Raw genomic sequence first — 18,612 nt, forward strand, 5'->3', positions numbered from 1 at the left:
GGCCCGCTGATGCTGCGTGCCTGTAATAATAGCCAAGAGTTTATTAAACCATTGTAAAATTCAATGCCTTACCTTTATATATGATTATCGGTGGTGAACAAAATATCTCAGTATAGTTTGTTTACCCGCGATTTCCGTGCTGTTGCTATCGAAACACATTTAAATGTCACAGGTAAATTAAAATATCAGTTTGTAACAGGAAAAAACCCCCTATAAACTTTATTATGGGAAACGGCTCACATCTACTGCATCACATAAAAACAAAATAGGGACTTAATGTTGAATAATTCGCCGCCTTCAATTCATATTACCATTTTACTTTTTAAGAAGAAAAATATTAGAATCTAAAAACTATATTGAATAATGTTTTCCAATATAACAGAAGAATGACAGCTTTCGGTTTCAGATATATAACTTGACACCTTGAATATTTAAGTGCAACACTCGGGTTTCAAACTTTCAATCCCAAATTTAAGAAACTGGAATGATGATAAGATTCTGTTACGAAAAAGGGAGGCGAGGGAAGAGAAGAAGGGGACCTACACATAAACAAACATACAGTCAGGCATACCTTGTATACCCCAGTGTTCTCAGCCTCGGGGGTCGGGCGATGATCCGTGTGTCAGCAGCCCAGAGGAAATTGTCGCCCTTGAGCGGCAGTATTGCGCTTTATAACAGAGATGGGTGATTGGATCTGGTGCAGTGCTGTTGCCAACTAAATAATATACATATATACCTACCATCTACGTAACACTAGCCGCTCATCCGTGAGATGCTGTAACCCCCCCCCCCCCCCCTATAATCCCCCGTGGCATATCTACTATCTACGTTTCACTGGAGAGGCGCGCTCAGCCGTGAGATGCTGACCCCCCCACCTCTAGTGACATACCTACCATCTACGTTTCACTGGGAGCCGCTCAGCCGTGAGATGCTCAGACAAAAACGTCATCTGATATTATTTCTTTTTTCTTCCTTTTCTTTCTTTTTAAAGATATATTTGCACTTTTTTTTCATGCAGACTAAAGAGATGTGAGGCAAGGTTTTTACATCGTGTCTGGTTGTACAGACCCTGCCAGGGTTTGGCTCATTTGACTGTCGACTGTATCAATTAGTTTAGAGACATTTGTCCTACTGTGCAAATACAAGAACTTTGAAAATAAGTGAAAAAAAGAACTAATTCCAAGTAAATTACATAAATATATAAGGTATTGTTGGATAAATCAGAGGAAACATTCATTAAATATGTTGTTTTAAGAACTAACATCTTTTGTACCCTTAGCGCTGCGTTTGTGCAGTTTGTATCTTATATTGGCATTTTACTGAAAAATATTTAAGACGCATGTAAATACGTGTTACAAGAATACAATGACATCTAAATCAGCTCTCGCAATATTTCCCTTAAATCATCTGGGCTTGACAATTAGTACTGATACAGTTCAATATTTAGTCCAATTTTATCTCGTCGGCTGTGTGTTTTCTTTTAAATAGATAGGACTAAGTTACATTATTCATGAAGAACTGAAATTTTCACCCATGAACAATAACAGCGTTAATTGCTTCTTCTGCTGATTTCACTATTTGCATCTGTTTGTTGGATGAGGTAGTTCAAGTGAGGTAGCTCAAGTTTTTGATATCTGATAATAAATATAAAAAAATCAATCGATTGTTTATTATAAAATTTTAACAGATATGCAGTCACATTGCCTGCAGTTTGTGAACACATCTTCCTTAAATTTTAAAATATATATGTGTTTCCAGCAATATAATTATAATCAATTCTCTCTCCATGGTTTCTTGTTTTTTTTCCTTTATCTTTGTTTTTTTAAAAATAACTTTCTACATTAACTTTGTTTCAACATTCCCCTTTAATCGATCCTTTCAGTGGTGCTTACGTCTCCGACCTTTTGATAATATAAGTTGTACTTTAGTACTGTTTAAAATCAAAGGACCAGGATAAGTAATAAATAGAGACATGTAATTTTTATACTATTAACAATGGTGGTAATCTAAGGCTAGAATATTAAAGAATCTAAGATACGTTCTTTAAAGGAAAAAAATACGTCTCTAAAGCGTGAGAAGGCACTTTTAAAACCCCCTAAAAGTTAGATTTTCTCTTTTATCCACAATTTATAAATTTCAGTTTGAACAGGAAAATCATTTTTGACACGATTGATTAATATCATCGTCCAGACTCGTTTGAACAACCCCGATCGCATCAAAGAATCTATTCTTTTTTTTCTCCGAAATCGCAATTTTGTTTTAATTCTTTGTCTCAAATTAAAATTCGTCATGCCTCTGAATTTGAAGACTTTTAAATAATTCAGATTCGGTACGAAACCATTATCACATTGTCTGGGTCGTAAACATTATCAATAATCGATGAATTCAGAAGTTTTATTTTTCTTCTGAAATTCTTATTTATTCATATTTTATTGCAATATTCTTATCAGTTAATTGTCTGAGTATTTCATAATTCTTTCATGCGCAGAGAAAATGACAAATTTTTGACAATTTAAATCACATTTGCTATTATATATAGCCTTTTTTAGCGATAAAGCTGTCATGCAAGGGGCACGTTGGTTTTTTTACCTGGCTTGATTTATAATCGGCACTGTGACCCCTGGTGGGTCGCTAACAGCAATACAGACTGCTTAAAATGAAGTCAGAAATTACTGATTTCTTCCAAAAATTTCTACGAATTTAAAAATCCGGCTAATAAATTATTTGTAGAAAGGTAAATTTTATACTGAAAAATTAAGGAAAAAAACACAATACATATGATTGTATATTATGATTTTACCCGTAGATTGACGGATGCTACAACAGAGAAGAAAGTAAGATCTGCGAAAATGACAGTGTGCAAGACAATGATTAAAAAGGTTTGCTGTTTAATGAGGACTTGATGGACTGTATAAAAAATACAGCTAGATTAGAATATGTGTATTCATTCTGTACTAAAGATAGTGTATGGCTTAATATTTCATATTTTAAGTTTTGACGCAGATCTAATGGTTTATTTGTTGATCATAGGGTCTCCTTAATATCAAACTAAGAGCATATGCAGTGAAACTTTATGGAATTATCACCAAATAGTTTGACCAATAGGAGCCTACCTAGATAATCTTCTATAATAATGATGAGAGCATGTTCACGTATTTATTTGGAGATAATTTTGAGCGAATATCTTGGACTACAGCAGACATGATCATGTAACATCGACATCTGTTTGAATAGTATGAATGTGTGCATGTGCAGTCAGTAGAATTAGGTAAAAAGCGGGAGAGGGAAATAAATGCACGACAATCTCCAAATTTTCCTCTACCCTGTCCATCTTATTAGATGAAAAATCCCGCGTCCACTCTCCAATTTCAGACCTCAATTTTTACGCTTATTTTGGATACATTTGCCCACTCCTTGCAAAAAACCTGATGCATGACTGTGTTAGTTATACCGTGATTGTACCTGATGCGTGACTGAGTTAGTTATACCGTGATTGTACCTGATGCGTGACTGAGTTATACCATGATTGTACCTGATGCGTGACTGAGTTAGTTAAACCATGATTGTACCTGATGCGTGACTGAGTTAGTTAAACCATGATTGTACCTGATGCGTGACTGAGTTAGTTAAACTATGATTGTATCTGATGCGTGACTGAGTTAGTTATACCATGATTGTACCTGATGCGTGACTGAGTTAGCTATACCATGATTGTACCTGATGCGTGACTGAGTTAGTTAAACCATGCATGATTGTACCTGATGCGTGACTGAGTTAGTTATACCATGCATAATTGTACCTGACGCGTGACTGAGTTAGTTATACCATGGTTATACCATGATTGTACCGGATGCGTGACTGAGTGAGTCATACCATGATTGTACCTGACGCGTGACTGAGTTAGTTATACCATGATTGTACCTGATGCGTGACTGAGTTAGTTATACCATGATTGTACCTTATGCGTGACTGAGTTATACCATGACTGTACCTGACGCGTGACTGTGCTAGTTATACCATGATTGTACCTGATGCTTGTCTGTGTTAGTTATACCATGATTGTACCGGATGCGTGTCTGTGTTAGTTATACCATGATTGTACTTGATGCTTGACTGTGTTTGTTATACCATGATTGTACCTGATGCGTGTCTGTGTTAGTTATACCATGATTGTACCGGATGCGTGGCTGTGCTAGTTATACCATGATTGTACCATTGACATCTGTATGTATGTCCACCCTTGTGTATATCTTGATTTTTATGGAGTCCATCACATTGACATTCCACAGACTCATCCAAAAAATCTTGACAAGCGAAAAAAAAGGAAAAGGAAACTTAATTTCCATAATCTTCAAAATCCTAATCGGGGGGGGGGGGGGGGGGGGGGGGGGGGGGGTCCTATAACTTCAATTTCACTCTGCATTTCCTTATATTCATTCCATTTTTTACGTATACTCCCAAAAAATGGGGAGACAACTCCATTATAATACAATTTATTATATGTAAATTTAAGAAAATTTGCTGCCCGCTGCCCCCCCCCCCCATGCTAAGTGATCCTGTCAATCAGTCTGTTGATTCCCCGCCTTTCACATCCATTGTATATGTGGATCTATAGGTATTTCAAGTACAGAAAAAAAGACAACGGAAACTCCACAGCCTATATATTTTTGACCTTATATTGAAATATTTTTTCTTGAATAATATTAGGATACACAAGAACAAGCCACCGTGAAGTTCTTTGTCACAGAGGGAGGTTTGTGATCTCTGAATAAACAACAAAAAACAAAAATATCATCAAAGTTACGCAATGTCGCTCAGACCTTGAAATATTGATGAGAAACAGACCAAAGTATTTTTTAAAATAATTCATAAAGTTGGAAAAAAGGTCCAGGCGCCTGCATATCTATCGTCTGTTTTTTGTCTGTCCGTCCATTCCTCTCTCTCTCTCTCTCTCTCTCTCTCTCTCTCTCTCTCTCTCTCTCTCTCTCTCTCTCTCTCTCTCTCTCTCTCTCTCTGTGCTATCATAGCTTTAATACTATACAATATCATGCATTTCGTGTTTTCTTTTAGTTTACTTGTTAACAACGTGTTCTTCTTCTTCCTGTTTGTTTTGTTAAACGCTGCATTTTGGGCCAGTGTATCAGATTGTATGATAAAAGTGAAAATATATCAACTTCCACACTTTACAACTACTATTATTATCATCAGATATAGGTTGCTGTTGATTCCCACATCGCGTGTAAAGCAGTTTACAAACAATTCATGAATGCAGTGTATATATACAGGTACACACATTAATAATGTAAATGCTTTATATGTCACCATAGTTCATATCATGTGCATACATATTACAAATATATGCCCATGTATAGGTATCTGGGCGTATAAAACATTCCTAAATATCACACATGAAACGTGCATAAACATGTATGTATACAGATATTTCGTGTACACAAGTTCATATGGTAAGTGGGTTTGAGGTTGATTATTAGAATGTATTTACAAGCATTTCTTTACATTCTTTAATTTATTCATCAAAACTCCACATTAACTTGAGATATTAAAGAAATCGTCAAATGTTTATAAACCGCTTTTATAAAATTCACTGTTGAATTGTTAATCCTATTCCACAAACATTCTATTTCCCATAATACTGAAATACGTTTACTTTACCAATTCCGATTTGTATAAAACATTGTACATCAATTTTAGGTATTTCATAAAATGCAACATCAATTATCGGCAGAGACAGTGCCACTATGTGACGTTTTGTGATAATGATGAATCATCTATAATTGTAAATTTCAAGCTTAAGCGAGCCGGTCACCCCACCCGGTAAACATATGACAGCGCTCCCGTGAACGGAACAAAACTGTTTGAACCTTTATCAGTTCATTACTGCTAAATCTTCGTGTTGCGGTTATGTAAGGTTAGTATAGGAGCGTCTTTGTGACTTTTTGATGTCTGTAAACAATTTTGGTAGATAGGTAGATGGCTCCCCTCGGAAACGCCGGCTCGTGGCCCGGCGTATCACCCAGTCATTGCCCAGTTGACAAATACAGATATCCGATAGGATTAGGTCGAGGAGAACTAGTTAGGTTAATGATTACCGCCCTATAATAATATAATACGAGGCACGAATTGAATTTACCATGGGGCCCCATAGACGGGTACCCAACAAACAGCATCCGCAGCACTCCGCCATGTTCCAGCCATTTTTAAATTTAACATGAAAATTTCCCGACTCACGTCTTGTAAGACTTACTTATATTACAATGCTCCGGTAGGGGTTATCGCTTTGTTCCTTTGCTTGTTTGATATTTCCTTGTTGACCCCCAAGCAGAAGTTCTATATAAAGTCTTTGAGGTCTTTAGGATTTTGCATTCTGGGTTGTCAAGCAAGCAAGATGTTTCCCGCCTTTACTGTGGCTGTCGTCTGCCTCGGACTTGTGTCGGCTGGACCGGCATCTCGCGGTAAGTCGTCAGTACAGATATATTTAAAATATCTCCCGTAAGATACTTCTATATTGTAGCCGTTCTCCTTGGAACGGTCAATTCCGAGTGTAAAAGTTAAAATGGTTCCTAGTTTTACTATAGAACAAAACAACTGCTACCAATTGATAAAGAGTGATGATTGAAAGAAACTTGGTTGAGAATTTTTTTTCTTGTAAAATTTGTTTATTCTTGTATCCTTTCAATTGTAGTTTTATCGTATAGAGGAAAATAAAAACGTTCGTGAAGTATTAGTAATAAATGGTTTGACTAAAAGAAAATAATGTTAGTAATACTAGTAATCATTAGTTACCTATACTGGTTTATTTATAAATTGTCAATTTCTGACTTTATGGAAGACAAAAATAGGCAACACCTTTATGTTTGCATCGGATTTGCCTAGGTACAGGTATGAAATGATAATTATTATATTTATATTATAGTAAACGTTACATAATGTAGATATATATATATGTCGGTCGATGAGTTAATCAATGCACTTCCTGACACCAGAGACAAAAATAACTATATTAAACAAACTGCAGATAACAACTTAACACAATCTTATTTCCATCAGAGGCCCTTGAGGCATTGATTACACCCCCCCCCCCCATTCCAACTATCTTTATCAACTGAAAAAACTCGCACGTATTTCTTGTTTATGCTTAATATGCATAAAACTTTGTTGTTTGTGTGAATTTTAAGTCCATTAAAGCTTGTTTTAAAAGGGCCGTTTTTCGACTGATGTTGACACTCGAAAAAGTGCGAATTTAAAAAATAGCTGTAAAGTTTTCATTTTGATATTCAAAAACATTCAAATTAGAATGTTTTAATTGGAGAAAAGCTAGTATATGTCTGAAATAGTTTTCTAGTATAAAAATTAAATTAGGTAAAGAGGAAAGCGGGATAACCCTCACGTGTATACTGTATTATCACGAGAATTGATATCAAAGTAGCAGTGAAATAGCTGGTTATGAAACAATTTCACTACATCAGTTTTTTCTTTTCTTTTCTTTTCAGAAAAGCGACAAGTCAACTGTCCAGGTATGTTGACTTTGCTTTGTGTGTTTGAGAGATGCAGTTCTTTTATATACATAAAAACAAGCGCTAAGTTAGTTCTAAGATCAAGTTGTAACACAAGTTGTTTGGGGACAGTTTTGCTTCAAAATTTACATAGTATTTGAGGTATTTTCACTGGACTATTGATAATTAATGATTATTTTGATTAAATTTATTTTTTCGAATATTGCAAGCTTGAGATACATGTAATTCAACACTTTGGGGACGTCATATAAATGTCCATATATTCCTATATATTTTTGTGAAGATAAATACATTAATTTGGCATCAGTTTTACATGCAGTTATTTCAATAAATCTACTTTTTCAGATGCATTCACTAACGTTCCCAACCCGTGTGTCAACAATGTAGAGGGTAAGATCTACTACCCCCACCCCAGCGACGCCACAAAGTTCATCCAGTGCGACTTGCTGGGACGCATGTACATCATTCAATGTCCCAAGGGCCTGACCTACAAACCCACCACCTCATCCTGTACCTCCGTCAATGCCCCAGTCCCCACCACAATGGCTCCTCCTCCCACCACGCATGCGCCAGTTGTCATTCCGGTTGTCACATCTAAACCTACTTCTAACCCATGCACTTCTACGAACCTTGCACAGGGAAATATCTACTTTGCCTACGCCTTCGATAAGTACCGATTTATTGAATGTGATCTTCTCGGAAACGCCAATATTTTGAGCTGTCCATCTGGTTTGGTTTGGGAGCAGAGTCGCTTGTCTTGTGTTTACGACATCGGAACGGATAACGTTGTACCCAACCCTGCCGGAACCGGAACTGGCACCGGAACCGGAACTGGCACCGGAACTGGCGGCGCCGTGAATCTGGAGACCGTCTGCGCTTCACCTGGATCCACAGTAACTACTACCGACGATTTGTTCCATCCTTATCCAGGAGACAAGACCAAGTTCATCCAGTGCGATCTCTGGGGTCAGGCCAATGTCGTAGACTGCCCGACTAACCTCTACTGGAACAATTCCGCCAAGACGTGCGCTGCTCCGTACGTGGTTAACGGACTCCCTGCTCAATCTCTTACTGGCTAACTTAGGGACTGCATACTTATTCTAGGTTATGAAATTGACGTATAGGTTTATAATACATGTATATGTACTTAAAGATCACACACATCGATGGACCATATCTCTCTTCTTTTCTCTGTAACTCAGGAAATGTCTTGTTTGCTTACATCATGCAATAAATTAATATCTTATATTTCAGTTCTTCATTGAGTTATTGACCACTTTATAATAGTCACTGTTTTATCCCTTGAAGTATCTCGGACTAGAATGACGCAACTTCTTTGGTTAAAATATACGTCTGTGAAGCGTAAAAGTCAAATTTATTTCTGAAGTCAGCCATTACCAAATGGAAAGCCGTAACGTCTCTTTCTTCATATTTCTTCAACTGATTAACATACACGTACTAAAAGGTTTGGGTCCTCGATAAAACAAAACAATTATTAGGTATGTTACCTAATGAAGGATATACATGTATGTCGGGTCGTTAAGGTCCAGTCAACAGGAGGCAAAGTCTTCTGTGGCATTAAAAGGGGCATGGTCACGATTTTGGTCAAAAATTATTTTTTAGGCATTTTTTAAATAGATAACATTCTTATATATAGTTAGAAGCGAGTTACAGAGCTTGACATTTTTCGCTATGTAAACAAAGCTTTTGTTTACATTTTGAATGTTAAAAATTCAAGTTTTAGAATGTGTTAAACGACTGGACTGTTTATTTATGCTTAAAATGAATAGACACATTAGCTTGAAAAAGATTTTTACTAGTATATTGAACCTATGTAAACAAAAGCAGGGCACGAATCTTGTTTACATGATAAAGAACTGCGAGCCTTGTATATTGCTCCTAAATTACGCAAGACTCACAAATTTCACTTAATCATTAGTAATTTATTCCCTAAAGCATTCTAAATGAAAAAAGAATACAATTAAATTTGACCAACATCGTGACCATGCCCATTCAAAATATTTTTTCATATTATGATACTAACATGTACATATACATTTTATCTATGCTAAGGGGAAATAACTCTTTTTCTGACCTTTCTCTAAGTTGTATGTCTAAATGCTATAATTTTTCCAATCCCAAGGACTAATTTTAAAATGTGTTTGTAGTTTTAGTTTTCTAACACAGTTGACATTAAAATTAAAAAAAGATAAACAAGTTTCTGCCTACAAAGATTTTACTTTTTAACAAAAAAAGTACGGTTTTCTGATGCTAAAATATGCTCTAGTTCATGTTTATCTGACATCTCAAAAAGTGCGATGACGTATATTTTTTCTAATTATTGATGAAATTTAAGTATATTAAGTTGAAATCAGTTCTGTTTTTCAACTTTCATCAGAGAATTTTACGAGTATGGAGTTACTTTAAATACAAGTTGATTATAAACGTTAAATAAAAAAGAAATGCTTGTGTAAAGTTTAAAAGATTTACAGAATGATCCACTTAAAGTTGCTATGCCAAGATATATATCATTGGGATGCTTCTCTGTATTATTTCCCTTTGGTCAAGCTTCATCTCTTTCAACCACTACAGCCACATCTCCGTTTGTTCTCTTCTTGTTCTACGTATACTTACATATATACGCTGTCTGCCATCAAAATGCGATCAGAAATTTCCAACAAGTATAATTCCTTTTAAAGGAATGATCGGCATGTTCAGTCATTGGCTGTTAATGTAATGCGACAACATTTAGGTACATGCAAGAAACATGATAAATAATCTGACATATAGGCATTGCAGCGTTTTGTTGATTTCCGAAATAGTAAGGGATGAATAAGCTTTACTTTTAGTTGGCGAATTGTACTTCCGTTTAGATATTCTTACGCATAGGTAAAGAAAAGTGTGATTTGAATCATTATGTTTGTTACAGTATAAATGTTCTAGTCTAAAGACACACACATCCAAATAACGTTTCTAGCAGTCTACATGTAATTAAAGACTTACACGAGGTTGTCATTGCATAGTAAATAAAATAGTGCAATGCATAATGCGTGCGCAATAAGTAAAATTTGCCGGATGCCTCTAAGTTCCATTAAGTTTTTTATTTAATATAAAAAGTTTAAACTTCAATAGCGATTGTACGAAAAAACAAACTTTGCAAACTCAAATTAGAGCCATCCTTGTTAAGTTATTAAGGTAAACAAAGGCAATTTCAAATTATTTCTTTGTTTTTTTTTTCGTCGAAAACGTTTGCATAACATAAGAGCAATTCATAATGCTGAGAGTTAATATCGAATGCCTATCATTTTTTTATAAGGAGTACTTTGTTTCTGTATTGTTTACCGACAATTACATGTGTACAATCTGTGCTCCTGGCATGGAATCCCGATTCAGATGAACATGCGCTTGCCTGGTTCCCTGGTTGTGATCGGCTTTGGCCACAGGAGACATCCGGCGAATTGTACTAATTGTGCACGCATTCCGCTTTTCACTACTTTATTACCACATGCAATGACAACCTCATTCAAATATTAAATTACACGTAGATTTCTACGAACGTTACTTTTATCCGTTTGCAATGAAAATAAAACATTTATAAATACAGTTACATCCAGTAATAATGTTTAAAAACATTATACATGTAATTGTGTCACATTGTAAATTTATTGAAAATCTCAATTTCCAACATGACATTTTATTTTTTCTCTAATTCTTTGTTAATTGAAAACATTTACTTCAGATCCCTCGAGGGCCGGGGACAAAGCTAAAGAGTATAGGTGTTGTTTGTTTTGCTTAAGATCAGTGTCAATCCTCCCATCAAAGAGTCACCGGTGTAAGAGTGTTATAATTCCTTAATTGTGTTAATTGAATGTTTGAGTGAAACATGCGCGTTGTGTGAAAGAGTCAGTTTGAGTTCCGCCGTGGAGATTCCCGGACGTGATTTAGATGTACTGGATTTTCCGTCATCAAAGAAATAATTAAGTCTTTTAACTCTGGACAATTCCGAGTAACAAAACTGGTGTGAATAGTATGAGTGCATTTTGTAAGAAAGCGAGGATATTTTCATTACCTCTGTTTTTAATTTGGCCATTCAACGAAATACAATACTTCAACTTTATTATTGTGTTCCTTTAATATTACGCTAAAAAAAAGGTTATGACAATTGTATGAATATCTTCACATATGCGTTAGAATATTTATCGCAAGTACATGTGTATAATCCTCCTACAAAATGTATAAGCTTATTCATGCTTTGCTATTTCGGAAATCAACAAAACGGTGCTACATGTATATACATGTACTTTTGCATGCTTACGACTAAACGAATTAGGCATTTGCGCTATCTTATCCCCCAATCTTCTTTGATCACATACCCGACAACTTTCACCTCCCAATTAAAGGCAATTAACGGTTCTTCATTCCCTGACCAAAATGCAAAATATGTTCGTTGATTAGGGGTAAACCATTTCTATGTACCAGAAGATTATTCTCCACCACATCTTTTATGAGTTTTTATCATGAACCTGATGTCATGATATCTGAAAAGTTTCCTTGAAAATTCAAATTTCCATAACTTTACATTATAAGATTACCAAAAATATGCCCCCTAGACAAGCTCCAAAAACCGTCGAATCCCCCCCCCCCCCCCCCGAATATTTTTCTGGAACCGTCCACGAATTGTATTATTTAAATAACCAATAAAAGTAAAATGAATTGCAGACGTTGTCCTGACATTTAAAATTCCGGGGACTGTTTACGTTTACCTTTGCTTACTAAATAGCAACTAGCTCGTTGAATTGTTATCCCAACGTAATTATTTTGCAAACTAATTGCACGTGAGGATGATATTAATGTTTCGGAAGGGCAATATAACTGTTTCTTGTGAAAGATAATTGTTTCCGGGAAGGTAATATAACCGTTTGCATGAATCAACAGTTTTGGCTTCGAGGACGAGTTACTAAAATATTTGCCCTGATGTTACAGGGAAGCCCCAATGGCTTTTATTACCTAATCAAAGGGATTTTTTCTGTTTTATTACAAATTGAATATTTGCGTCTATTTTAAACTGCCGGTCAATAGACTGCAATTTATTAGGCCGCCGTTTTGTTTGGCGCATGTAAAAGATGAAAAAAAATCTTAGTATATTGCATAATGGCACGAAAACCATCTGTAATATGCGAGTTGTAATCTAGAAAAAGGAATTAGGTAATAAAACAATTATTAAATGCCTGAACAGTCAATAGACCAGAATTGTTTCCCTTGTTGCAGGGAACAACTCAGTATTATATATTAGTCTCGGCCGTTGGCCTCGGGCAATAGATCTTACTGAGCTGTTCCATGTACCTCGGGATAAATATCCGGTCTATCGACTGCTCAAGGATTAAATAATTGTAAAATGTTGCCCGATGCGACATAACAATCCAGAATTCAAGTCAATGAGGAACAAAATATTCTGGTGTTGTCGCTGAAGAAGACATGTAATATATGTCATATAACAATTTTGAACAAATCAAAGCGGCAAAGCGGTTTACGACCGTATTTCAATAACAAGTGTATTTAATTTTTAAAAAATCATATTTTACAAATTAAACAATAATGTTTTGTAACATGTCAATCAGAGCTTATAAGTTTCAATAAGTTAATTGTAAATATGCAGCATTAACGTTGCTCTATTCAAAATGCATCATTGGTGTTGGCATGAATTTCGGAAAGCTGTTTTCTTTTCCCCGACAAATGCCAAGTTGACGTTTGTGATTTTCAACACTGTCAATGTATTTATGAAATGTTTTTTATTTATACAAGGAATTAAAGAGAGAGTACGCCGCATCTTATTGAAAAAAACGGACTTGAAAAAAGTTTCCATCGGGTTCGTCATTTTTGTACAACTCATAAATCTATGAACTTTCAGAAATTACAAAGGATCTATTGTGAAAACAAAAAAATGACCTATAGGGGAAAAGGATTTCCCGGAAAAATCACTATAGAAAGTCAAAGTTTTCGCTGTAAAATGGTATATTTCTGCATAGTTTTGACCAAGATAATTCTTTAGGACCGGCCTGCCCCAAACACAAATCTTAGATATTTTGATAGGTTTAGTTCAAAGAAATAAATTAAGATAGACTTTTTTAGGAGCACCCCGGCCCTGGGGTCAAATTTTTTTTAAAAACAGACAAAAATTGCTGAAACTGATTTCTATCAGAGTGGTCTATATTTACATCTTGAAGTTTTTGTCTTGGATTACTCAGTAGGTTAAAGCGCTGGCTATGTCACACATAATGTTTTTGTTCCCTGGTTCGTTTCCATCTATTGGCACACTTATTCTGTTTTAAAATTAACGGCATTTATCAAACCGATTTATTTTTTTATGCAGAACGGTGCATTTTGTATATCAAAATACGATCTTCTTCCCTAAATTTACATATCTGCTCGTTGAATTAAAGATTTTAAAAAGACATCGATGGTAAAGGTAAATACTTCACTACATGTAAAAGCAACCAACCTGAACTATACCCGAGTGTAAGCACTCTTTGTTTAACACCCATGCGAATGTGTTCGGAATGTTTTCTTTATCGTTGTTAAGTATGTAATAAATCCAGAGGTGCTCGAATGAAAGTTCACGCGACTTCACCGAGATTTGTTCAGCTCCTGTGAAATTTCGAGCGGAAGTATAAGTGTTCGGATAATATTCTATAAATACGTAAGTACTGGTCGATTTTCACATCATATTCTACTTAGATTTATGTTAAAACATCAACTTCTTTAAGATGTATGTCTTACTTCACCATCTAGCGGTTTTTTAAATTAAACAATGATATTCAGAACAGAGTTATCGTTCGTGTTCAACCACGTGTAGAGTGGTTGATAATATAAACATTGGGTTGCTTAATAAAATCATAGCCATGTTTGATGCCTGTGGTGTGCAATACCATGTTTTTAAAAACATAATGGGTGGCTGTTTAGCATTAAGACTTAGTATATCTTTCCATTTTCAAGGAACATTCTGCATAAAATAGTACAGTCTGTTTTACTTTTGATGTTGTTACTAGGTCAGGCGCGGATCGAAAATTAATTCTTAGGGGGGATCTCTACTACCCTTGTAAATTGTCGCAGCAGCAGAAAAAAACTATTTTTGTATTGTCACATTTATTTCTAGAACATATTTTATATACCAATTAATGAAGATAAAGTTTAAAATCAATAAACCTCTAGATTTTATATTTGACTACAAGTACCTAGATTCTCTAAAATAGACTATAAACACGACGTATGATTTTTACTGCGAAACTGAAAGGGTCAAATAAAACCAAGTGGTCTAAAATTTAAATGACAATAACATTCGCAGGGGTGTTTAAGGACAAGACTAATTCTCTCTGTGTTACTCGAGACAGGTGCCACGTAAAAAAAAAAAATCATGCTGAGCAAAGACTGTTGCGTTTGCCTTCCCAGAACATCTAAAGGAAATGGTACAATTGTTAGAGAAGTACTGCAAAGTAGATGCAGTTCGTTCTTTGCTAAAACGAGTACACTGGTGACATTTTAAGGGAGATGTGCGGCCATCTTGTACATTTGAGGATAAGAATGTAAACATTTCTTGAACTGGCTTGTTTCTGTCCAAAACTGTCCAAAACTGTTGCCAAAAGATATAAAAGCAATAAATATGAAGTCCTAAATGTCATTTTGTTTGAAAAGCATGCATACAGGAACAGGAAAACGTCTTTTTAAACAGCCAGAACGCTGTCGAACTGCGCAGCTACAGACTTTTTTGGAAGATTTAAAAATCTGAAAAAACATGAAGGAGGTTCAATGGTGTTCTTTCTACAACCATTTGTTTAGAAAGAGTTTGAATTTTACTAATTTAACAGATACACCCCCTTAAGTAAAAAATGCAGGAGAGGTTTATAGATTAGAAAAAATGGGGGCGGGTCAGTTATAGTTTTCCGTCCCCTTGCTATTTCGGCATCAGGTCCGTCCCCTTATACAAAGGATGCAGCTGTTAATACGGAAGAGAGTTCAGTTGAATGCACAGTGAATGATGATATTGTTCGGATGCCTCGTAAGATTACTCTACATCTACAAACATTACTCTTCCTGTCATTTCTCTAAGAAAAACTATGGCGACGTGCATTATTTGTTTGCGACCTTTGAAATCGCGTCACGCGGGACTTTCGATAGCTGCTAATATGTCCTTGGTTGTTAATAAACGCGTATAAAGAACATGTATCGTATTATAGAATGTAAATTGAAAACAAGATTTAAAAAAAATCTGTTTTAAGATGTTTTAAGATGCAAGGTTCCTTTCTCCATAAATCAATCTTATTATTTCATTCAGGGAGATGTGCGGCCATCTTGTACATTTAAGGATAAGAATGTAAACATTTTTTTAACTGGCTTGTTTCTGCCCAAAACTGGCATAATTATTTTGTAAACATGTATTTTTCGTTTTTATCACAGGCGTTGATACAACCTAAATTCATTTTGTAAGTGAGGCCGCTGAAGGGTTATTTGACACATTTGTTTGACATAAGTTTTGTAACAAATATCTGTTCACTTTAAAAGGAACTGAAATTGGTAAACCATTTATAAACTATCGAGAAAGTAATGAAGTTTTAGAGAGTCTCTTTTACCTCGTTTTCCATGATGACTGTTGTCGGGCGAAGATCTTGTATTTTTCAGCGCGTGTCAATTAGTGTCAAAATCCACGAGGTACAAATAAACAATATAAGATAAATTCGGTTTGTACGACCCTCAAATTTCCAGAAACTCATAATTACAAAATTACATTAATTAGGTACATGTATGCGAAAGGAGTTTTTTGAAAACATGTGTTTTCAGCTGTACTGTCTTTTCGGACTGAGCAACATTAAGAGCAGACTTTACAACAAAAACCTGATAAGTCACCTTATGGATTAAAAATTAACTGACAAGTCAACGTTTATTTACGAAAGCCGAATAGGGCCACATTAAAAATATATTTATCTCATAATAACGAGTAAATTATCTCGTTATTACGAGAAAAGATCTCGTAATTACGAGAAAAGATCTCGTTATTACGAGTTATTTATCTCGTTATTACGAGAAAAGATCTCGTTATTACGAGTTAATTTTCTCGTTATTACGAGAAAATATCTCGTTATTACAAGAAAAGATCTCGTTATTACGAGATAATTTTCTCGTTATTACGAGAAAATATCTCGTTATTACGAGTTAATTTTCTTGTTATTACGAGAAAAGATCTCGTTATTACGAGTTAATTTTCTCATTATTACGAGTTAATTTTCTCGTTATTAAGGTCTTCCGTTTCCAACGGAAGACCTTTCTATTATTGTGCGGGTTAAGATTATTCTTATTAGGGTTTTCCGTTTTTCAACGGAAAACCCTTCTGTTATTCTACTGTTTCTTATTAGGGTTTTCCGTTTTTCAACGGAAAACCCTTCTGTTATTCTACTGTTTCTTATTAAGGTCTTCCGTCTTCAGCGGAAGACCTTACTGTTTTTCTACGGGTTCTCATTCTTCTATATTATTATTATTTTTCTCCTTGGTAGACACCCTTAATTTCTCAGCCATTTCTCAATCGATTTTAATGATTTTTACATGGATGATGTGATTGGTGAATGTCTCTTTGCATCCCACTTCCTGTTTGAAAATTCACTTCCGCTTCCAAATTATTTCCCTTTTTAATGTATTTTGGAACATGATATTGTCCACGCATCTCCTCATAAACTATTATAGTTAGAGACTTGAAATTTGCATGCAAGGTAGAGTGGTTATGGTAGATTTGCTTGCTTGTTTTAGATTTGACCAGAAGTCATTATCCTTGAAGCTCGCCTAGACCTGAAAATGTTGAAGTTAATTTTTTTGACAATTTTTGAAAAAATTGAGATTTGATCACAATAATTTTTATTTTCATAAATATTTTACTAACACATGTAGAGTATCAAAAGTTTATCTATACAAGAGCTTTCAACGGACACCAAGCAAAAGGGGCTGACACCTCATATTAGGGGCCAAGTTCAATATTGTGATCATTTATATCTTAAAAAGGAGAAATATTTTGAAAAGCATTATAAAAGAGAAGATGCTCGTAACAACGTTTGTAATAATATTTAACCACCAAAGTTTCATTAAATGGCCCCTATAATGAGATATAGGGTCGGCCCCTAAAACAATCTTTCCCAAATATCACAAGAACAGTAACAAATTTGGAAACACTTAATGAACGAAATATGTTTAGAATAAAAAGACTTTTTATTTGATATCAAGAAAAAGGGGCTGGTCCCTCAAATTAGGGGCCAAGAGGGGTATAAAGTCTTATTTATATTTCTTTCATAATAAATATTTTGTAATGCATTATAGAAGCAAAAATGTTTATCTTTCAGTCATTTTTCTGTTAATGATTAAAGTTACATGATAAGTTACATGATAAAGAGTTTAAGGGGCGAGAAGTCCAATATTTGGATCATTTATATCTTAAAAAGGAGAAATATTTTGAATAGCATTATAGAAGAGAAAATACGCAAAATAACATTAGTAATAATATTTAACCATCAAAGTTTAGTTTAATTGCCCTTATAAGGTATAAAGGATTGACCCCTAAAACAATCTTTCCCAAATATCTCAACTATATAGGGTCGGCCCCTATAATAAATCTTTCCTAAATATCTTTTGATAACAAAAAAGGGGCTTGTCCCTCAAACTACGGGACAAGAGGGATCTCAATGTTTCCAGTCAAAACTCTTATACCTGTATCAGAAACAAAACAAGAGCAAGAAGTCCAATACATTAATGATCTATTTGTTTAAAAAAAGAGGATTTAGAAATTAAAGAAAAGAGTCTGTTGAAAATTAAAGGATTTTTTTCTACTAGTTCCTAATCATGTTTACCTGGTAAATAGCAAAAAAATTGTCATACATATATTTTAACTTCTAAAATTGGACGGAAGACCTCCTCGTTGCTCGCAACGAGATCGTGTCTAGTTATTATTTTTTTTTTTTATCCGCAAATTTTGTGTAGGCCATTTCTCGTACATTTGTTGTCTGATTGTTATGAAACTTTCAGGGTATGTAGACAATGTTAATAT

General features: G+C 34.9%; 2 protein-coding genes across 2 annotated transcripts in view; one reads left to right on the forward strand and one right to left on the reverse strand.

The window, feature by feature from the left end:
- Window positions 1-727, reverse strand: part of LOC128158922 (serine-rich adhesin for platelets-like) — a 93,279-nt gene extending 92,552 nt beyond the window's left edge. Inside the window, exon 1 of the mRNA XM_052821912.1 lies at window positions 572-727. The gene's annotated coding sequence lies outside the window, so the exon portion shown is untranslated. The remainder of the gene's footprint in view (window positions 1-571) is intronic.
- A 5,611-nt stretch (window positions 728-6,338) lies between these two features.
- On the forward strand, window positions 6,339-8,783 carry LOC128161691 (uncharacterized). The gene is made up of 3 exons (XM_052825056.1): window positions 6,339-6,473; window positions 7,512-7,535; window positions 7,881-8,783. The coding sequence occupies exons 1-3, from the start codon at window positions 6,407-6,409 to the stop codon at window positions 8,612-8,614; spliced, it is 825 nt and encodes a 274-aa protein (XP_052681016.1). The 5' UTR covers window positions 6,339-6,406; the 3' UTR covers window positions 8,615-8,783.
- The last annotated feature ends 9,829 nt before the right edge of the window (window positions 8,784-18,612 follow it).

Source organism: Crassostrea angulata, chromosome 8, assembly GCF_025612915.1.
Source record: "Crassostrea angulata isolate pt1a10 chromosome 8, ASM2561291v2, whole genome shotgun sequence".
NCBI lineage: Eukaryota > Metazoa > Mollusca > Bivalvia > Ostreida > Ostreidae > Magallana > Magallana angulata.

Bases quoted from the DNA above. Each gene is read 5' to 3' on its own strand.
- LOC128161691 (XM_052825056.1), top strand. From the start codon at position 6,407: ATGTTTCCCGCCTTTACTGTGGCTGTCGTCTGCCTCGGACTTGTGTCG. The intron at 6,474-7,511 runs GTAAGTCGTCAG...TTTTCTTTTCAG, and splicing joins GGCTGGACCGGCATCTCGCG to AAAAGCGACAAGTCAACTGT. The intron at 7,536-7,880 runs GTATGTTGACTT...CTACTTTTTCAG, and splicing joins GCGACAAGTCAACTGTCCAG to ATGCATTCACTAACGTTCCC.